Here is a 17015-nt window from a genome sequence, read left to right as displayed (position 1 = left end):
CTATCTATGACGACACATTGGATGTGTCAGTCATGGATGTGTATGAACCAATATCAATTTCTTCTTTTGCAGGCGTCTTCCTTCATAGGCTTTTAATCGGTCTGCCCACGAGAGTGCCCCGTATCCGGACAGACCGAGAAGGGAAGTTCTCCTTTATATTTAGAGGTCCTCAGACCCCGAGAACGTTGTTGATGCTGATCCTTTACGATAAGGCGCGGGCCGACTCGTGAGTAAGCCAACCGGCGTTATCGGGTGAATTCCTTAGAACCTCACAGACACTAAACGGAAACTATAACTTCACACACGGACGCCTGATTTAGAAGAGAGGTCGAAATATGGAAGCAAGCTTCCTTTTCGACTTTTTTCATTCCATTTTCCATTTGATCCTCCTTTCCTCCTCTGTTAGTTGACAGCAGCCAGCAGCAAAATGTAGCCTACTGTGGTGCTATCTTGTTGTGAGACTGGACAAGGAACATGAATTTTCTAGATCTAAACAAACAAAACTACAAAATTAAAACAAAAATCAAACGATTTGTAACCAACCGATTACACTCTGCACGATGCATCGCATTTTGACAGTAAAAATCTGCGAACCGAAAAAGTTTTCCACTAGAATATCTCATTTGAGTCTTTTTCAATCGAATACTGTGGAAATTTCAGGTATTGTATAGCTAAAAACGAAAATAGGTGAAAATAACCATTTTTTGCAAGGTTTTTTAAATTATTATTTTTGCAAGGTAAGTTCACAACATAGAGCTTAATAATGTTCTTACAAAGTTGATGTTAAGGGTATAATAAACAACTTTGTAAACAACCTGTAAAAAGTTAAATTTTGGCTCCACCTTGCGGAGAAAAATAGAACTAATTCATATCCATAGCGCAAATATAGTCGAGTAACTTTGTCGAAGACACCGATGAGCTACAACGAAGCCTCTGGCCTGCAGTCAATTTTGACCGCAAAAGTGTGGTTCCTTGTTGATTAAGGACCTGATTCCTCCTCTTACGACTCGACAAGACGAGACTCGACCGCTTATCATAAAGACTCGGGGTAGACCACACAAACCTCTCCGCCTGGAGCTTCGAGACCTGACCTTTCCTCTAACGACTCGTCTTCTTATCTCCAGGATTCGAGGTTTGCCACCTTGCCTGCCGTGTGCCAAATCGAGAGCAGCTTATCCTAGACTCGCGCCTGTCACGGCACACGCGCGGGACTTAACGTAACGACTCGGATGATTCCCAACGAAGACGTCATCCTACTCCGACTCGAATGGCTCACCGGGCATCGAGAGCCACTCTACCCGTGGGTATTCCCCGATCGTGGAATAACCCTTTCCCAACGATTTCCACTGCGAAGAAGGTATAGTTTTATCTCCGCAGCTTCTGTCGTTAGAAACCGTCCAACTCGGATACTCCTCGAAGGTGGCCCGGCATCGAGAGCCTCTCTACCCGTGTGTATCCCCCCAAGTGGTTAACAATCCTCCGTCGAGGTCAGCTACGTAAAGTCTTATCCCCGCAGTTTCCCCCTTAGGAAGCGGCACTACTCGGATACCCCCCGACATTGGGGTATCCTACACACGTTTGCGGCGCACCCCTGACCTCCGCTACGCAGAAGATGATGCCTTATCTTTGTAGCTTCGATTAAGGGATCGGACGCACACTACTCAGATGCTCCCCGTCGATGGAGTCATCCTACACCGCTCGCGGACTTCTGTTGGTTCCAGCTCCTCTGCAGGGCAGTCATGATCCGGGTGAACCCATCGCTGACTGAAACATGTAGATTGAGTAAATTACCTAGTAGAGATGTACCGGGCCGAGTACCGCCCAAAAACCGTTTGGCCAAATATTCGGCTCACTGAACAGTTGAGCTAAGCAATAATTGTCAATTTTTCTTAAAATGATTTTGGATAATTTATAAAATATCCAAAAGTAATGTTGAAAAAGCTACACAATCATCAAAAACATGTGGTTTTAGTGAAACAAATAACTCAAATAACTCTTTTTTGATGATATCGAGAGATTTTATTGAACATATTTCCTAGAAATTCAGATAATAAAGTGTTCGTCAATCAGATCACCAAAAGCGCCCATGCTTCAAATTACTACTGAACCAAGATTGAATATTCAGTACCCTTGTTTCGCAAAGAAATGCATGTACCGCTATCAGGCCGGGGTAAGGTTTTTTTTTTATTATTTTCAATATTTTTCGATTATATTTCTGTTAAGGAGAGTAAGGCATGTTTCATATTTTTTAAACCAATACTATATACCTAAAACGTAAAACATGGTTGCAAAAATTAATAAGACTACTTTAAATTTGATTTAAAAATCGATTACGACTTTGTTTAGAAATCGATACTTTTGGGTAACATTGATCAGTCTCTATGTTACAGTATACAAGAGTTTTCTTGATCATAAAGGATACAAAACGCTTCATAATATAAACAAAATGCTAGTTATTGATAAATTAAGGCAGTTCGTGTGTAAAGGCCGAACAACATTTAAAATCGAAAGATGGGCAAGATGCTGCATAAATTAAGGGACTAATTTTTTAACATTACCTACTTATAAAATTTTAACTACAATAAAAATTTTGCTTCATTCAATTTTTTAGGGTCTCACACTATTCCTCCCCACAACAAAAACTACACCAACACTATAAATTTACTAAGGAAAAAAGTTGAACTGTCACATAAATCAACTTGCTGATTCTAAACGCTATGATTTCATCAGAAAAGGCGTTTGTTTGCAAGCTTTCGAAAAGTAGATATATCAAGATTTTCAAATAACATTTAAACTTACTTTTGGAATTTCCAAAAACAAACCAAGTTTTTCCCTATTTGATACTCAACATGTTGGTTTTTTAACGTAGGAAAAAGTTTTAAGATATTTTAACTTAAGACTTAGTTATTGATGATTATGTGGACAAATTTCATGTTGATCAAAGCTACCCCGGTGATCAATGTTACCTCGTTTGGTGCATTTCCGTGCATTTTGCACATACGAAACATTAATGAACCCCACGTTTGGCTTCTATTAGAATATGCGAACGAGACATTTCAGAATGACAATCTTTCGTTTCGCCTTTCGTTCTGTCCCCATCAATCTCGATAAATAGCGCCACAGGCGATGTGCTTGTAAACAAAACCGGAAAACCTTTTAGCCGTTCACCTTCAGGATTTCGCCAGAATGACGACGACGATGGCGTTCTAAGCGCCGGACAAAGACTTCCTGCCGAGTCATCTGGAAACACTGGTCTGGCACCCCCGGTTCGTTCGATGGAATCCGGCCATTCGCACAGGACCCTCCATGTCGGAAAGATGACTTCCCATGCTTCCGAAAACGGACAGGACAGGACTGGATAGGAAAGGAAAGGACAACCCAGGCAACCCTCTTTCGATTTGGGTTGGGATTCGACAACTTGAGTAGAAATTTTTGCTTCTGTGCGTCTCTCTGCGTACCGAGAAGTGAGTAATTTATTGCCTTCTGTTCTGCTTGCATGGGTCCTCTGCCGAATAAAAGCTGTCGAAAGGCTATTGTTTGTGGAGCTGTAACAATATTTGTTCGCATTCTATCGCTCTCAGTTTCCGATGTGAGGAAATTCAACATCCCCCCCCCCCTCGCTCGTCTCGAAAGTTTGGGGAGGGTACTTCATAGATTTTCAGGAGCCTGTCTCAATGGGCGGTGCGAAATTGATACACATGTAGCAGCAATTATTGCCGACCAGTGCAATAAATGTAGCGTTGAAAATTTAATTTATAGCACCAAACAACTCTCCGTGCTGAGTTGAAGTTATTAGTTCTATTCTATGGCCGACCTTCCAATCAACAGCAATTGGTTGCGAGCAAGTTCAGACGTTCGGACGTTCATTCTTGACAAAATTTTTGAGATCGATTCAAGACTCTCTGGAAAAATAAGTATCTTGAAACAGGGTGAGTGCAACAGCGGGGTAAGCCGCGACCCTTTCATCCTATTAGGATGAAATAGTTTTTCACAACTAAACCTGAAATCTTCAATTTTTTGAGATTTCTGACTACAAACAACTTTATCGTTAAGAATATTTTTTACTATTTTGACAAATGACATAACCATTGATTACTGTTCAGCACTTTTTGGGTTGTAATTTTTATACACTTTTTTCCTGCAATTTGGAAACATAATAAGCCTGCCTCAAGGCTATATTCTATACCCTCATCCGTCCTGAAATGTTTATCCGTTACAGTCCCTGAAGTGTCAATTTGACGCTCTTGACTAAAACCAATATATCTATCTTGTTTTCCAAACGATGAAACTTATAATTTTGTAAACCTCTCAATGTAACTCATTGTGGTGAATTCCTTCTCTTCGCATCAATTTCCTACCATTTTCCAGCATCACACTTTCCCGAAATCGTTAGCGTGACATTCTTTGCCGAGAATCGTTAATAGAATGACTTCGATGTCGTTTGGGCAACATCGCCAGCGCTTCGTTATGGATCTTATCAGCATATCCCACCAATACCTTTTCAAATGCTTCGTAAGTTGCAGCGGTTGCAGCATAGCGTACTGACAGCACTTCCCGGCAATGTTATTCAAACCGTGTGGAGCACATCTCTCAGATTTCCCCTGTTTTTCCCCTCGTTTTGGCAGATTTAAGCTTTTTGCCTCAGATTTAAACTTTTGTCTCCTATGCTCTCAAGGCAAAAAAAGCTTAAATCGGAGGAAAAAAAGCTTAAAAACGAGATTCACGACCACTTATTTAAAAGATGTTGGTCACACGATACATAGACAAATCGTGTAACGTTGCAGGGATCTGACTGACAGCAGATCCCTGCAACGTTACACGATTTGTCTATGTATCGTGTGACCAACATCTTTTAAATAAGTGGTCGTGAATCTCGTTTTTAAGCTTTTTTTCCTCAGATTTAAGCTTTTTTTTGCCTTGAGAGCATAGGAGACGAAAGCTTAAATCTGAGGAAAAAAGCTTAGATCTGTCAAAACGAGGGGAAAGATAGGGGAAATCTGAGAGATGTGCTCCATACGGTTTGAATAGCGTTGCCGCCGCATGACTGACAGCATGATAGGGTCGATAGGGTGTACAACCCATTTTTTTTAAACGCAGGGCAATACACGCTCAGATGGTAGGTTATAATATTGTAGGAAATCAACACAATTTATAAAGTTACTTTGTTAAAGTTACTTTACTGCTGCTAACTGCTAATATCAGTTTCAATTATAAATGCAAATTTACGAACATTTGAATTACCGCCACACTATATCACCACACTCATATATGTGTCTAAGTCATTGATCAGCTACAACACTTCAGTTTGCCGTTATTCAAAGTCTAAGAGAAGAAATCCGAAAGAAAACATGCTTCAGTAAAAAGACTGTAGATCAGCTACGGAATGCTCAAAAAATTTACTAAGTTACCATGAAAGATGAAGCTAGAAGCTATACGTTGCACATAAGTATATCTATATTTTTTTTTGAGATCATGACCACAAAAAATATAAAAAAGTTGTGTAAAATCCGTACTTTACAATCAATGAATAATCAAAATTGTTTAAGTCAGACTAAATTAACTTCGAAAAAAGGACCGGTAAGTTGACGTTATTTGGTACATTTTGCATTTCTAGATTTTCAAAATACGAAACACAGAATTATTGAGGACTATTCAAAGTAGCTGTAGAAATTTTTGTCATTCTGAGTCTGTCATTCTGAGTGTCATTCTGAAATTCTGAGACAATTCTCACACCTAAATTCGGCTTTGCACTTGATTTTGAGTATGTTAATGCCAGACATCTATAAAAAAAAAACGTGAACACCCCTCATTTTAAAGGGGAGTGTGTGTAGAATGATGTTTCTATTTGGCTTTCGACATTCGGTCTTTAGTTTAAAAAATGGCGTCCAAGCAAGAAGAGTTACGAATCAAAATTTTGTACATGCATCATGAAAATCCAAACTACATACACGCCGAAATAGCAAAATCGTTGTATATGGTGAAATCAATTATCACCAAAGTAATGAAAGTGTTAGGGGAACGTATTTCTACAAAAAGGAAGCCGAGATCTGGGGGAAATCGAAATCCGGGAGCAGCACGTCAAAAACCCGACGTGGTCTGCTTCAAAAATCGTAAAATCTAATTTTGGGCGGCTTCCTGGCTAAAAATTTTTCAAAGCCACTGGTCGGGGTGATGTCCCCCCAAGTTCAAATTCGTTTTTGCCGATAAGTTGGCAAGGTATTTGCAGCTGTGGACGAAAAACCCCGGTTTTTGTGAAAAACAAGACCATGGACTCCGAAATGTACAAGGAGGAGTGCCTTAAAAAACTTTTTTATTTCGAAAATAAGATCTCACAAAGGACCAGTAAAGTTTTCGCCAGATTTGGCATGCTGCCACTACAGCTAGGAGGTACTACAGTGATATTGGGCCAACGTGTGAATTTTGTCGAAAAGGACATCAACCCACCCAATTGCCCTCAATTCCGCCCAGGGCTATTAAATCTAGGGGTGGAACAACTTTGACACAAAGTAGGCGCGGTGGAGAAGTGGGCACGGAAGCCAAAATTTTGACAGCCTATTACATTGTTTACGTTTTGTGTCAAAGAAAATCCATGAAAAGTAGGACGAAACAGTCGTGCTTTGGTAGTGGTGTTTTATATGACGTCACCATCAACTTGATTCAAATCTCGTTTAGTTTTGTTTTTAATACAATAACCAACAGTTACTATTTTCCTACTCCGTAATGCCGTCTTTGTAATCTGTCGACGACAAATATCAATATCGAGGTAAGTATATGGCCCTGATGGTCGGTTCCGGCTGGACGGATCGAACTAGCAGAACATCGGATTGAAAATCGGCAGGCACTCGTTTTATTTTTCGCATCCCCCATAAATAACTTTTCATATCTCCATAGATAATTGAGCTGCTGAAAACCAAATGCACCCTGTTGCGGTCTACGTCGGTCGAGACCAGCAGCACCAGTTTCAGTATGGTTTCGATAAGCAACTGGAAGAACTGGATGAAGATGTAAGTTGTAGAGAGGATTGTCTTTTTTAGGCCTAATTGTTTTTGTGTTTTTATTTCAGAACGAAACAGAGCTCCAACATTTTTTGGTCAACCGTTACGCTGATTGCCGAAATTGAGCCGATATAGTTTTCCCGGAGTTCGCTTCGGATGCCAGTGTCACATACACGCAGGTGCTAAGGGAACACGCAGTTGCTCTCCACGATCGGTTCAGTACTTGGGGCCTCCAGCGGAATATCTTCGTCGAGACCACCGGAACTAGACGCAAATTCACGGACAGCATTGCGCTGTAAATTCCGGGACTTCATTTCATTGTGCAATTGGCCGCGCGGGTAAGCCCACTGTTACACAAGCGTTCGGAAAAGCTCAGCACGTCACTTGGAAGGCTAATTGAGGATCTGATGAAGCTGCTAGAAGTGGTTTCAAGCGCTGCCGGTGATCCGTTGAAATTCTTTTTCGTTCATGTCTCGGGTCTCGCTACCGAAAAATTCTGGTCCTAGAGAAAATCAAATCCGAACAGATTACATCCCAGCGGTTCTGATCGCTTGACACTCTGCTCAAATGTTCCTGCTGATTGTTGAACAACCGGGAAACGCATCTCTGCTGCTCGATATTCTCAGCTACTCGGTCGAGCTTTCTGCTGGTATCTGCCTCCGAGTATCTTGGCAAGAGCGAGCCAAACGGTCAATTCGATGTCGATCTATCTACATGCTATTAAATGGAAGTCTACTGCATCGATGGCAGAACGATGGCGAACAGTTCTCCGCCATTATGAACGCCTACGGAAGGCAATTGTATGCGGAAACGATCCGCACATTACTCGTGCCACGCTGCGCAGAAGCTGAACAAACGGTAAAAGTAGTACCAGCGAGACTGTTTCCGCCAAAATCTGCTGCAATCGTTCTATTCTGCACTAGGAACAACTGGATGACGTACTAGTCAGTTAAGAGGTGAACTTTTAATTTCAGATAAGATTGTATATATTTTTTTGTATATATTTTTGTATATCTTTTTGTATATTTGTATATTTGTATATATTTTTGTATATTTTTATATATTTTTGTATATATTTTTTTTCTTAAATTACAATTTGGTTTCCGATCTGTAGAGGTTTGAGACACTCATTTTTGCTCCGGTTCGGTATGCATTCTGCTATCGGATCTCAACGATCCGGTGTGGACAAAGGATAAGTTTTAATGGCTTGTTCCAGAAAGGGTTTATTCTTACAACGGACAAAAAACGTATAGGCATCCGGTATCACTTGTTCGGTCAGTATCTGAATGTCCAAGTTTTCTTGAGTGATTTTCAAAAAGTCAGGAATTATCTCGCTTATCTGTTACTGATTTGGTAAAAACTATATAGGTAAATGGGTACTAAATTTTTTGAAGATTTAGGGGGAAGTTGTCTACTACCGGACACTTAAGGTTTTTAAGCAATAACTTCAAAAATAGATTTTTGTAAATATTGGTTCCTCAATGGTTCATCATCAATGGCACAAAAACGTAGCAAAATGACTGAAATCACTTGCACAGGTCTTGTGAGTACGTGTTTTCCAATACTGAACGTTTTATGAAGCCAGCCATAAAAGTTTTTTTGACAAACTAGAATGAAACATACAATGACCAAAACAGTTTCGTTATTGAATCCTTATCTTCTGCTAACCATTTGAGGGTGCAATTTTTTTTTTAATTATTTTTTGAGGGTGCTATAGAGATGAAAAAATGTAAGAATCAAGCAGAAATAATAAATAATTTTGAATATTTTCTTGTCAGGTCATAGACAATTTTTTTTTTTGAATTTTCCTAATATTTCGTTTGAACTTCCTTTTTGTTTGTTATATCTTCTGTAGTCGAAAAAACTGACCACAATACAAATTCAAAGTTCAGGCGATCCTCTCCGTACTACTAGGCAAAAGCTTCAGATGCCTCTCATTGGTTTTCCTTTTCAGATGGAATTACCATATTTCTAACACCATATCAGGCTACTATTTACTTTATTTTCATGATGTTAAAACATTATTAGGATATTGTTTTTTCGAAAAATCTATGTTGTCCGGTCATAGGCGGTGTCCGGCCATAGACGAGTTCCCCCTACACCTATAAAAATAATATTTGGCGGCATTTCTATTCTTGGTAAATCTCTAGCCTTCGCCCGCCTGATATCGAAATTCATTGAGGACTAATTACTAATTCATTTCGGTGTAACATGTGTTTCAAGCGACAGTTCGATTTGACTCCTAACGTGTGGGTGCTGTAGCCTTGAATATCAAGCTCTCCCGATTCGATAGGTGTTCCGTGCAGGGCCACTGTTGTCTAGACATTTGGCTGCAGCATCACCGTTTGTGGGAATGCCTCGAAAACTACCCCTGTTGTTAGTAACCGGATGTCAGTTACCTGAAGCTCGAAGGGCAGCGGGTTGGTCAGTTTCAAGTTCACTTCGCACACATCGTGCTGAATCCAGTTGAACGATAGTTTACTATCGTCCTTCGGCTGGCGGCGATCCATCGAACTGAAGTGGATTGGCGTGAAAAGGAACGGTCCACTATCGGCTTTGGCATCAACAATCTAGACAAAGAACATTTAGGAATAGTAGAGAAAATTATTATTAGATGCCATATCAATTATTGTTCTCATCAGACTGATGCATTGCGTAGGGATATGGAAAATACTAACCTTGAGCGGATTCATGTACGACGGCAAATCTTTTACCAACAGTTGACTACACAAGGGTAGATCTGTCAGATTCGCGGGCGGTATGATGGTTCCATTTTCCAATACCAACGGAACCAGTGCACCCTCGCACTGCGAGCATGCGGCGGCAACGCTATTCAAACCGTATGGAGCACATCTCTCAGATTTCCCCTATCTTTCCCCTCGTTTTGACAGATCTAAGCTTTTTTCCTCAGATTTAAGCTTTCGTCTCCTATGCTCTCAAGGCAAAAAAAAGCTTAAATCTGAGGAAAAAAAGCTTAAAAACGAGATTCACGACCACTTATTTAAAAGATGTTGGTCACACGATACATAGACAAATCGTGTAACGTTGCAGGGATCTGACTGCGAGCTGAGATTTTGGAGCTGTAGTGCCATTTCTTTTTGATCGTGTGCGTTCAAATGTTGCCACATCGTTTGCAGCAGGAATGTCATGTGCCGTGTAGCTAACGCCGATTGTCTCAGCCGCCTGGCCGTTCCCACCAGCTGTTGGAGAAGATCGATCTGTAAAACCGGCCAGCCGATGTTGCTCTCGAGTACCTGTTGTGGTTCAAGAACGAGCTTGTACCCTGGGAAACTTTCCAGCATGAGTCGATAACTTTGGCCCCAGTCAGGGTTGGTGTTACTAACGGCAACGTGTCGCCAGGCAGCAAGTCGTTGACAGAATGCGGCTTTTCTGTTGTAGCCTATTTTCTGGTACAGATCTGTGAGTACTTCAAACCGCCGAACCCGCTGTTGTTCGGTCATGTTGAGGTTAATGTAAAGTACGTTTTGAAGGAACATTGCTACGTCCAAGTTTTTTCCCTGTTCAATACAGTTTCTGGCTGCTTTCAGAACAGCTTCTGTTTCGATAATACCTGCGTTACGATACTTGCTGTAATTAATAATCGCTTCTCGATAACGGGCTGGAATTTCCTCCGGTTGGAGAATGTTCGGAGGGAACTTCTGGGTAGTAGTTGATTTGTTAACCAGCGTTCCAGAATCGGTGAGCGAAGAACTTCCACTGACCGTGCTGCCACCTGATCCAGATGAAAATGTTGAGCTGATAGAAGAAGCTGACGAGTTAGAAGAAGCGGAGGTTTTGTCCGGAAGTGTATTTGACCTTCAGTGATTCGTGTACTCGGCATAATTCATTCAGCTCGGTTTGGTTGTCGAATTTGCCAACTGTTATCAAACCCAGCAGTCTCCGATGCGGCTGGAAATCACCCCAATCATTATTTTCCACTGGATGGTCTCTAATATATCGGACCCAAATATCTCGAGTTATTCCTGAAGAATCTGAAATTACAATGAATGATGTCAATTTTAATCAAGCAAAATTAACAACAGGGCAATTTCTTTACCAGGAATTTTGACGTTGTTCAGTCGCTGAATTCGTTCGAAAACACGCTGCAGAGATCGCGGCTTCAGTGGACCGATTCCGCGCACAAGGATTAGCAGACAACCGTTATGATAGTGATGCTGCTCGTAGTCTGGATGCGCCATTATCGGGTCACCTGGTCCTTGCGATAACATGTAACTTACAGATGATCTCATTTAGTGGCCAATCTTCTTCATTCGGTCCAGTTCGTTTTTGCTCCCTGCTTCGATAACCTTTTATACTTCAAACGGAGAACTTTCTCCCCCAATCCCGGGAAAGGAATTCCAATCGATTGTGCTTATATTCTAATCAGCGCAAATGAATTTGTATTGTCCATTTTCTTGCCAGCAGATCTACACTGATGTGACACATCATCTTTTGTCGTCGACTCTTTTTTATGATTATTTTTCGCGATACGCCTCCCTTTTCTTCGTGCGTGCCACACACAGCTTTCTTATCTTTTTCAGCACCGGTAGAAACCAACCTAAAGGGGAATAAAATAGATAAATAAATACAAAACATAAAAACAATTTTTAAATACTTTCCCTGAACCGAAATTATTCAGTCACTCGATAATATAAAATTACCGTGATACCTGTGCGCTTGATGCACTTTGATCCGTTCTTGTTTTGTAAACAATGTAACAGCATGGCTGATTGGGCTATTTGACATTTTACACCACCCTAATCTAATAGCCCTGAATTCCGCCCTATCGAAAAATTTTGGGCAATTGTCAAGCAGAAGATGAAGAAGAATGAATGGTAGGGTGACTCGGGATGCAACAGAGATGAAGAGATTGTGAAACAAAATGGCCGTTGAGGGCAGTGAATGGCCGCTGAGGTCAGTGAATACCCAAGTAACAATTTTAGCTTGATTATGGTCAGCAAAATTTCGTTTGGATTGTAGCATTAATCTTTATAGAAATCTAAAGCGCATTCTATAACATCACATGGACTCGAATAAAGTCAAAATTAGGCTATTTGGCCCTACCCTAGAAACGTCATCATGACATATCGTTGTTGTTCATCAATGTTGGTCACCAAAGCTTTTAAAAAGCTATTATTAAACATGTTAGGAATTTTTGTTTTTTTTTTTAATTCTTTGAGTTCTCGGAGTTTTATTTTTATTTTTTCCAGCAACCATAATGGTTGATGAATGATGTTTGCATTATTGAGATATGATCTGGTAAAATAAATAGCCAAAATACCAATGTTTTAACCATATTATGAGCCTCTTTTGTACTGCCAGTCAAGGTTTTAGGTAAAATGTGTATGAAATAGTATCTTAAAATAAATGCGCCTCATCAAATCTGATGGTCAATCATGATGGAATTGATGGAAAATAGGCCTGAAAAAATATTTTCCATTGCTTGCATTGTGAATCCATCAACATTGCGTCATTTTGTGCCCTTCGATATTGCAACCAACATGGCGTTAGTCAATTCAATGCTTAATAGCCTGTTTATGGTTTAATGATGACCCCAAAAAAAGCTACGATTTGACGTTTCTCTAGCAAGCCAACCAATTACACGTTTAGGATGAGTTCCTAATTCCTGAGTTGTTAATCCTTAGTACAGTAAATGAGGACAGACATTTTAAATAAAAACGGATTGGTTGTTAATCACCCGTGGAATAAATAATGAGTTGAAGTCAAATTTCGTTGTCTTTCGTTCTTGAAATCCAAGATGGCGCTGATCTTTCAAATGTTGTAAATGACTTAAAATCGCATGAAACCCCATCAGTATTGGTATTGGGTGAAAGGGCTAAACGAGTAGAAGTCGAATTTCGCTATCAGACGCCATCTTGAAATCCAAGATGGCGGCATCCGCTGAATTTTTAATGCTGTAAATGACAAAACAACCACTATATGGGTATTGATTGAAAGGGCTAAACTAGAAGAAGCCGATTTTTTTCTTTTCGACGCAATCTTGAAATCCAAGATGGCGTCTTCCACTGAACTTTGAAATGCTGTTAGTCACTGAGAATCGCATGAAAGGCCCACAATATTGGTATTTGGTGAAAGGGCTAAACTTGTTACCTTCTAGCTCTCGGGTTAAGGAAAACAAATAATATGTTGCATGGGAGGTGGGTGGTGTGACTATCTCGGGGTCGCTCATACAATGTAAGAAACTGTCACAGATTGAGTGAATAGCAAACCGGGAACTCAGGGGTGGGATTTCAAATCAGTCGCGAACCGTTTCGCCTATCGGTCCATTGAAAACATCATGAGTTCCTACAACATTGCTAGGGGTGTTCCCCTACTTTATATTTAAACAACAAATGAATTTCTAGAACAATCTGCCACCTTAATGCAAATTGATAAAATAAGATTCAAAAATATTGGATAATTCATTAATTTCGAAATGGAATAAACAAAATTGTGGGCAATCTTTTACATCTCCAGGGTTATACCTTAGGTTTTAAATCTATTTGTTCAACAAACATTTTGGATTACATAAGCGCTTAAACATTTACATTTATGTGACGTCACACGTGTACTTGCGATTTCTTTTTCTGGATTTACGGAGGAAATGCGTGGGCGTTGCTTCACGATGTAATGAGCGTTACTCGGTGACTGGTCGTAACGCATCCGTTTCAGGAAATAGCCGCGCCGCGAAGTACGACATAACCTGTCTTTCGGACAAGATGGCGCCGATACACGTTTCGGGTGACCTTCGATAGGGTTTGAAGGCTCCTGAAAGCTGATATTTCCGCTCGAAACCGACCGTTTCGGCGAATATTAATTGGTTGCTCGGCTTCGATTGTACGACATAACCTGACTTTCGTACAAGATGGCGCCGATATCCGTTTCAGATGACCTTCGGTGACGTTTAAAGGTACCTGAAAACTCCTTTTCCCGCTAGAAACAGACTGTTCCGGCGAAAAGTTCTCTTTCTGTCCGCAGAGTTCAGTGAGTATGATGTTAGCTAAGCTGTAAACAAACAGCACGGTTTTTTGGATGTTCCCAAGGTCACACGTGGTTTCACAAGGAGCCGAATCTGGGGTTTAAGAAAAGAACAAGCAGAAAAAGGCCCTTCTTGGACCTACCCAACGCATTAATTCCTCGTTAGATATGTCTGGTTTTTCTTTTTACGCCCATTTCCTTTACCGTAAGGTGATTTTAGCAAGTACAGTTATCGCAAGTTACATTTCATAAAGTGTAATTTTAACAAATTCAGTTTAGCAAGTGCAACTATTTTGTGGAATAATCAAATCTAGCTATATTTACAAGCATTTACCTTTTTTGCGGCTACTGTTTTGTATTGATAAACTTTTCAATCAACACACGTGGTTCTGGAGAAATCCTGCACTAATTACAATGATTGGGTTAACCTCAAAATACAATTTTCAATAAGTGCCTAATTACACACCTTGAGTTTAACTTAGTACTTTTTATTCGTACTTTGTTCTGCCTAGTGCTTTTTATTCCACACAGCCTAAAACATAACACCAAAAATGTTAGAAAACTCCCCACAATCACTTTAATAATAATTTAACCTTTACTACACTGAAAACGTCACGTACAACTTGCTTGTTTGAAAGTCGCGAACAGAAAGACAGCAGATTGTCCGGATATGGTTGACGAAGCTACTTGTTTTGTAGGAGCGGACAAAAAACCCGTTAAATGACATTTAGGTCCTGCTCACTCCGCTTTCTTCTCCATGAGACGACTCCGCTAGCGACCGAAAGAGGGCTAAATATGAGATGTTCAGACCAGCTCACCATTTACTCCACCTTGATGAAGCCTCTCTTGGTATAAAGCGACCGACGCTTATGAGTGTATAACTGTTATACACTCGAAGTGTCTCGGATAGTTAAGGATTAGAATGGTTCAAGGAAATTGAGGGCTATCAGTAAAACATTATTCTTGTGGCGAAGGTAACAAGTAAATATGAAACTGAGGGTTACAAACTAGAAGAAGTCGAATTTCGCTATCGGACGTCAACTTGAAATCCAAGATAGCGGCTTCCACTGAACTTTAAAATGCTGTTAATCACTGAAAATCCCACAATATGGGTATTAGGATATATTGACAGTTTTAAACGAACACTACCTTAGCAGGAGGCCTCAGCCCTAACCTCAAACCATGGGAGAACAGAATCAATTTTTGAGAAGGGCGCACGATAAACGCGATTTTGCGGTACTAATATCGACAAAATCGCCCTGTGGAAAACCGACACACAGATGCTCGTGTTTTGATTTTTTTGGGTGTTCAGGGCTGCCAAGTGCATTGATATTTGGAAAATGATTATATTTTTTTAATTGCATTTTTATTGAAAAACTTTTTCATGAGTACTAAGAATTTGCAACTTTCCCGTAGATTGTTATTAGAATATGAAATTAAACACAACATTTATCTGAACTGAATAACAACTGTCTGTAACGCACACATAAACGATGTAGCGAATTATGTGGATATATTGAAAATAATCAGAGCATGCAGGCTATTATTTTCATAGTCAACATAAACGTGGCTTTCATTAATTGTTTTTTTTGTAACAGTGAATTATTTTGCATTCGTTTACTAGTTAGAAACAACTCTTTTTAATTTACCGAGCAGTACATGTCAGATGTTTTAAATTCACCTTGAAAATTCATTAGCGAAAGATGGCTTATCTTCATCTATTTGGAGACGCCACGTAATGAATTCAAACGTTTAGCTGTTGATTGTTAAAAAATTTAATGAATTCAGATATATTATAATTAGTTTAAAACAAACAAATCTAGAGTTTTTTTTGATTAGGTCGTATGAGCCACTAAACATGTTTTGAGAAAATCGATGTTTCAGTTTCGAATCACATTTTCAATTCTCATATTATTATTGTTGGACAAATCTGTCTGCAAATTAGAAAGTAAACGTAAAACTGGACGCAGAACATGCTGCTGTACTCGAAAGGGGTGTAAACTGAATTATTTTTAATAAAGATGTACTTACGACTTAATGCATTTCTCGTTTGGCGTAAACGTCTTTTTGGCAATCGATAAGATGGATTGCAAAAACTGATTTGATTCGCCCAAATTTTCCATAATTCTTTCGGAGTTGATTAAAGAAATACATTTATAAATAATTTCATCCAATAAATCCACGCAAATCTTCATCTGGCGCAATCTGGAATTACTGCGTGGCGGAAATGGCTATTGGGAATCCACCAGGACTTTACCGGGCAATACCTGTGACTCCACTGGCTGTTCGAGGAATGTCTAAAAGCATTCATCGCTTTTAATTGTTTTGGTTTCCTCTGTAACGAGAGAAATTGAAAATGGCTTTTCACACGTTGGAGAATAAAGTCTATAAACAGCACATTCTACTCACCTGACAACAATTTGCAGTGTTTCGCCAAATCGATAGTATCATTCCTGTGGACAGTTTCGTTTTGTTTTCATGTAAACTTTATCACTTCTCGAGAAATTTTCGTGACGATGCACAACGTCGTATAACCAACTCGATGAACAATTTTTTTGCGACGTTTTGCATCACGGCAAATGCACGGCAGCGCAATATGACGCAAAAACCAACCTGCACTCAAAAATGAGAAAGTGATTATACGTCCTAAATTTAAACCATCTTGGTAAAGTTATTCATTGATTAAATGAAACCAAGTTTTCATCAAACACAGAATGCATGTTTATCAATCGTTTGCAGCCAAGAACTCAGTTTTGTTTATATTGGTTCAAACGACCTAATCAAAACAAACTCTAGAAATACTGATTTTAGTAACGCACCTAGCATCACTGGTGAGGCTGTCAGCTCATCAAAGTTTGAGGTTATGGCTGAGGCCAATTTTTCGCCAATACTATCGCCCGTATATACCCTTATAAGTTGAAAAGGATCAACGAGTAGAATAAAAATTTCGCTATCAGGCGTCATCTTGAAATCCAAGATTGCGGCTTCCACTGAACTATAAAATGATTGAAATCATTGAAAGTCAGTGGAAATTCCCACAAT

At 39.8% G+C, this 17015-nt stretch overlaps 1 protein-coding gene and 1 long non-coding RNA gene across 2 annotated transcripts; both read right to left on the bottom strand.

Moving 5' to 3' along the window:
- Window positions 1-8043: 8043 nt before the first annotated feature.
- LOC129739772 (protein brunelleschi-like) lies at window positions 8044-11426 on the bottom strand. The gene is given in 5 exon segments (XM_055731289.1): window positions 8044-9565; window positions 9674-9802; window positions 10040-10801; window positions 10803-10987; window positions 11053-11426. Coding segments are annotated over 5 exon segments (1665 nt in total). The 5' UTR covers window positions 11246-11426; the 3' UTR covers window positions 8044-9169.
- A 4420-nt stretch (window positions 11427-15846) lies between these two features.
- Window positions 15847-16627, bottom strand: LOC129740433 (uncharacterized). Its single transcript, XR_008736239.1, has 3 exons — window positions 16383-16627; window positions 16005-16308; window positions 15847-15907 (listed from the first exon to the last, which is right to left on the bottom strand). It is a non-coding gene; the product is annotated as an uncharacterized LOC129740433 (long non-coding RNA).
- Window positions 16628-17015: the final 388 nt, after the last annotated feature.

The sequence above is a fragment of the Uranotaenia lowii genome, chromosome 1 (assembly GCF_029784155.1).
Source record: "Uranotaenia lowii strain MFRU-FL chromosome 1, ASM2978415v1, whole genome shotgun sequence".
Classification (NCBI taxonomy): Eukaryota; Metazoa; Arthropoda; class Insecta; order Diptera; family Culicidae; genus Uranotaenia; species Uranotaenia lowii.
This window is presented reverse-complemented; position numbering and strand designations above follow the sequence as displayed.